The following is a 6008-nucleotide window of genomic DNA, read 5'->3' on the forward strand; positions in this document are numbered from 1 at the left end:
AATATTATAAAACCTAAATAAAGGAAGATAATAATCTGAATGAGGATAGAAAGCAGGAGGACAGGGAGATCTCCTTAGGACAGAGATTTCCCCCAAAGTTTGGACACAGACATGTAATCAAGCCATTAAACTAAACAGAAAGGTATCCTGCTATGTTAAAAAGTACGTGGGAGTCAAGATGCTCGTGGATTTCAAACTACAGTGCACTTAATGACACTATCTCAAAAGTAAAACCAAATTAAAAGCATGCAAAATTGCACTATGAAATCTTCAGATTCATGTCTTGAAATTTAAAATCAAGATGAAAACAACATTCAAGGCCTGAAAGACAACGTCAGAGGAATAACAGAAAGCAGTTATTAAATATTTCAAATGAGGGGTTGCAGAAACACGGCTACAAATGTTGATGTGTGTAAGCTCCTCCATGTGGGCAGGGAGAAGAGCTTCTTCATTTTGGGTGGGTTATGTTTTTGTTTTGTTTTTTACTACTTGTACATTTAATTTCAAGAAATGGACAGGATGCTGGAGAAATGCAAAAAGCCCATCTTCCGTAATTTGGAAGTGCCCAAACCAAAGTATCTGCTTTGAGCGCAGTCAGACGGAAACCAGAAACACAAGAGCATGAGAATTCAAGGTAGGCGACAAAAGCTGCTCAGGAGCTCTGGACGAGCTAGAGTTGTGTATTTCCGGTAGGAGCACTAAAGCTGCATCACACAATCTAAGTTCAACTGGAGTTGAAGCTGTCAGAGCACACACATTCTCAGTTCAAAACCAAAAGGCTGACAGAAGATCACACCTTGATCTCACAACTGGGTCAGAAGAGCCATGTTGTTTCAGTGTCTACCTAGCAAGAAATTGAACTTAATTAGGAACAAAACCCAAGAACGCGTAAATGCAAAATAACACTTGAACAATTTAAAGCAAAATTCCTGGTTAAAATAAGCCATCAAAGGTAATGAAAGCAGTATTTCATGAATAAACCCAAACAAAAACTGCTGAGAAAAAGCAGCAAAGCATGAAGATTAGGACAGGAGTAGGAAATGGTTTTTAAGTTGAGGAAGGGAAGATTTAGGATGGATATGAGGTGGAAGTTCCTTTATTATGAGTGGTGAGGTGCTGGAACAGCTGCCCAGAGAGGCTGTGGATGCCCCGTCCATCCCTGGAGGTGTTCAAGGCCAGGTTGGATGGGGCCCTGGGCAGCCTGGGCTGCTCTGAAATGTGGAGGTTGGTGGCCCTGCATGTGGCAGAGGGTTGGAGATTCATGATCCTCGAGGTCCCTTCCAATCCAAACCATTCTATGATCCTGTGAAGAGTACAGAACTAAAGAAAAGTACAGGATGAAAAAGGATAGCAAGACAGTAAGTGGGTTTATGAGTGATATTATCCCCATTCAAAGTAATGTATTACACCTCAAGTATGTAATAAACAATCAGCATCATTTAAATTGTTACAGCAGTGATGTAAGAACAATGAAAGCTTCATGCTACCAATTTCTATTTGCAGAATGCTTTGAGTTGGGAATGGTTTTCTGCATCAAATTCTGTAAAAACATTTAAAGCATCACTAGAACAGAATGAAATCTTTGCCACGCATAGTGAGCACTCAATAATTTAGGACAGGATACGCAAAACTTTATCACATCCAAGTGAAACTGCAGGGGAATGTAGGTGATCACAATGTAATTACCTGAGCTAATTATCTTACGTAACCCCAGGCTGTATGCCACTCTTGCAAAACTGTCATGGGATCTCTCCCGACAACTGGTTAAGCTTTCTAGCTCAAGTTTTAAAGGACAGGTAGCAACCTGAGCAGCAGCTTTTGCCGACATTACTCTTGGTCAAACCCAATATTGAGAAGGAGCAGCCAAACATCAACACCACTCTGAGTGTTCCTTGGTGCTGTTACCCGCTGCAATAGTCCTTGCATTGCTTCCTTGTCAGGCCCTCTAACACTATGATGGCAAAGACAGCAGTTTGGAATGACGCATGACTGCCTCCTAAAACAAACTGCGTGTCCTCAGGAGGTGCCATGAACTCCCTTGGCGGCTCACGCTGCCTCAATAACGCAGATAGGACACACACGAAGAACTTTCACTCAGAGCAGCCATTTGGAAGCACGGAACTTTTAAATGCTGATTATAGAGAATTTGGACAGAAACTTGGACACGGATCACTCCTGACAATTACTCATTTCCCCGCTGCTCACAGTGTGTTAATATCTCACTAGCAAGGAACAGACCGCACGATCCGTTACAGATCACTGACTTTCTCCTGGTACATCCCAGAAGAGCAAGGGACCACTAAAGCAGAAGGAATTGCTGTTTCACCACACTGCTAAGATGAGTTTAGTTGGAAACTTGCCTTAAACTGAAGTTATTCTCAGCAATTTCAATTGACTGTATCTCAGGATATAATTCAAAGAGCTGTAGAAGCATTGAGTCCCCTCAGCACCTTTATTAACTGCAAACTCTTAGCCATAACAATTAAATTTATTTTAAAATGTAAGTATTTCAGAGGAGCTTCTGTCCCTGACGAGCTCTACATGCAGAGGGTCAGCAACAGTAATTTCCCCCAGGGATGAAGGAAACTCCGCGTTTTAGTAAGAATTTTATTCTAAGTCCATTCCGGACTACCCAGCACACAGTAAGATACTCTGCAAAGGAACCACTAAGAAAAAAATAATCTGTATCAAGCTCTTTCACAAAGAAAAGTTTTATTTTTGGGAAGCTCTAAGGCTTACGTTTAAAGCTAGAATTCTTAAACAAATAACGATACATAGTAAAAGTTCACTCTGTATGTTTGCAATAGCTGACCATTAAAGAGGTTTTTCAAGAAGTGAAGCAGTGGGTTTTTGCTAGGAGAGCTGCATTATCACATTTTCCAAAACAAAAAAAATATAAATATTTTGTTACAGACTGAGATATTACAGGAGGAGACATAGAAATATATGGGCATTACAGAGCATAAAAATGCTGCTTAGCTTTATACTTGACCACTCTGCAGCTCTTTCTCTCAGTCCCAAGCCTGTGCTTGCTCCTATTAGCAATTAAGTACAATGGAGAGCTCTATGCTGCGACTGAGCAAGCTGAATGATGCTGGCAGTGCTACTTTTAGATGGGATCACGTGTTACAATTAACACAGAGCCCTCAAGTAGCTCTTAAGGCACTGCTAATGCTTTCTTGACTAATTAAATTAAGTTAATCTCGTATACATTTCTACAGTGTCTAACTAATACACTGACATGGTTTCAAAGTGTACATTTCTCAAGAAATCTCCCTTCTCAATGAGCATTTTTTGGTTTTGTATGTTGAGAAAAATCATTTCCACTGCCAAATAAATATTGCCAGCATCATCACAACTCAACATCTGAAAATATCAGACATAAGTAAACCTACACTAAATTTAACCACTTATGGGCATAATATCCTCAAGTCTTTCTCAGTTTGAATTAAGTCCTCTGAATTTACAAGCACTGTTTTACGATTCTGTTTCTGAAAATTGTGGAAGACTTTGGTGCATTTTTCTTGTCAGAATGCTTTACTCAAGCCATAAGACATTCCATAACACTGGAAAGAAAAAAAATATGTCACTTACACGAAGATAGAATAGCAACTTATGTAAGGACAGCTTAACTTACTGTTACATAAATCAAAGATGGAAACAGGGATGAAAACATAGCCCAATTTTTCCTCTTTGTACCTTCCTCAATGGCATTGCTATGACATCATTTCACAGAACAAACTTCCTGGCTCCTTGATCCATTTAGTGAGGGATTCTGTTAATTTTCACCTTGCTGCTGCTCAGCGGACACGCATGTATTCATCTCAATCATTGCTCAGAACTCAAAGCAGTTTACTTTTCAAATACTGATGTCATTGCTTTGTCTGAGATGGGAAAATACTACAGAGGGAATACAGAGAATACAATAAAGGTTTTCTGTGGAAATAATCCATCACAGTCTGAATATGTATTGCTTCCACATTAAGATCCAAAAACCTGTGCACTATTGATAAGCAGTTTGACATAGTATGGAGCCTGAAGAAATTTCAACTCACATCTTCTACCCAGGGCTTGGGAAAGGAGGGATTCCCGCCTACCCTTGTACATGTATGGAGAGAAAAACAAAAACAAATCATAAGGAAATAAGGAGAAAGGAAATAGATCTATAATGCTGCAGTACCCAGTCTAATTGGCACTTCACAGGATGCCATTAGATTACTAACTCAATTTTTCTAATAAGGAACAAATAGATCATCTGTTAAAATACACTCCAAAAGGGAATTACAAGGACTGCTACCAGTGAGCATTTCCCTAGGAATTCAAGTCCAAACCTCTTCTGTGGAGAAAAATTAAGTCACAGTGCAAATAAGCAGCATAACGTCTCTGCCAGAGCTCCCAGCTCTAGCTGCCCATTAACCCAATTAACTGCTGTAGTAAGGCTGGTTTCTGACATTACAACTAAAAGATCTTAAGAGGACACACTGTTCCAGTCAACTTCGAAAAAATACATAGCAACTGCACTAAAACAACCCCAGCACAAAACACAGCCTCCCTATCTGTCTGCTGACAGTCACTTCCAAAAAGCAAAGGCTTTGTCTTCCTACCGCTGCACTTACTCACGCTGTACTCACTGAAATCCTCCTTTGGCATCATTTCAAGGAGATTCGGGAGCACAACAACGCACTGACAAACGCTTAGATCTGAAGAATAAAAAACTGTTGGACAGAGATCACTCAAAAATATGGTGGGGTGTATATACAGATATTACAGAATTTACAAAGGGAAGAAGGAAAAACAAAAAATAAACTACTTCTTCGTAGCTTTTGCTCATTTTTGGTGAACGTATATAAATTTTAAAAAGTTATCTACCTCAAACACATCACATTTGATGCGAAGTGAAACAAGCCCATGTCAGCATGCCAAAATGTTTGCTTAACTTTAGAAGAAACGCTCCTTAGAAGTATGGGGCGAATCCTGTGATGCATTTGTGAAAAAATATTGTCATAAAATCAATAAACCCCTTTCTTTAGAGCATGAAAATCACACAGTGTATACATTTTAATGATTTGCAGTATAAAACGCTGTTCGTAGATGAAAAAGAAGTGGAAAGAAGCCTAACCTATTTACTTAGCATCTGCAAACTCCCTGATACATAAGCCAGTGAGAGTTACACCAAACTTTGCCTTGCAAACCACAAGACCCACGATACAAATAAACAGAAACTGCACATGAGAACAAGCAGAACGGCTCTGTGCAGCCACGTCCTCCATCCCCACCAGCCCAATTCAGTTACACACAGAGTAAGGGCCACTGAGAACAAGTAAGGTGCGTGAAGAGGAGAAACATGAAGCACAAGAGAATGGAAAGAGTTCTTATAAGAACTCTGACAGTGATTTTATTATTTTCAAACAAAAAATACGGGAAAAAGGCTTTCCAGTGATTCCAGATGAGATCCTCCTCATCTGCCTCTGGCTGCTGCTGGTTTATTTGTCTGATTAACGTTTTCCTCAGTACAGGGCAGGACGTGGTCACGACTGTGAAACAACCAGACCCTCCATTTTCACTTCTGTATTTAACGAGTCTCTCGCAACACACAGCTCTGAAAATAGGTGTGTGGGTAAGCAAGCTATAACCGTTAGCCTAAGTCCTCAAGCACCCGAAAAAAGCCTCATATGTCATGAAAAGAACAGCGCTGTCAACAGATCTGCTTGGAGACGCCAAGGCAAAACCAAGGGGTTTCGGAATTCTCTCTTCCAGTTAGTTAACCAAATATTAGCTGCTCGAATCTGTCTATGGAATTCATCCGCCTCCGGACCACAGTAAAGGTATTATCAGTTACGTTGAGAAAGCGTTCGACTTAACCCCGACACAACCGCGTCCTCCCCGCCCCACAGCGAACGGGGCGTCCCACCGACAGGACAGCTTCCCCAAACGCCAGTATTTTACCTCATGAGCCTCTGCGAGCCCTCGCTTCAAACGAACTGAGGTCATTTAGGGATGAATTAAAA

At 40.5% G+C, this 6008-nt stretch overlaps 1 protein-coding gene across 3 annotated transcripts in view; it reads right to left on the bottom strand.

Annotated features, from left to right (window-relative positions):
- ATAD2B (ATPase family AAA domain containing 2B) overlaps positions 1 to 6008 on the bottom strand; it is a 71881-nt gene extending 65873 nt beyond the window's left edge. For all 3 annotated transcript variants that reach the window (XM_010707985.3, XM_010707986.3, XM_010707984.3), the window contains exon 1: positions 5947 to 6008. In XM_010707985.3, coding sequence (XP_010706287.1) covers positions 5947 to 5991 — 45 coding nt within the window. In that variant the 5' untranslated portion in view covers positions 5992 to 6008. The remainder of the gene's footprint in view (positions 1 to 5946) is intronic.

This window comes from Meleagris gallopavo, chromosome 2 (assembly GCF_000146605.3).
Source record: "Meleagris gallopavo isolate NT-WF06-2002-E0010 breed Aviagen turkey brand Nicholas breeding stock chromosome 2, Turkey_5.1, whole genome shotgun sequence".
Classification (NCBI taxonomy): Eukaryota; Metazoa; Chordata; class Aves; order Galliformes; family Phasianidae; genus Meleagris; species Meleagris gallopavo.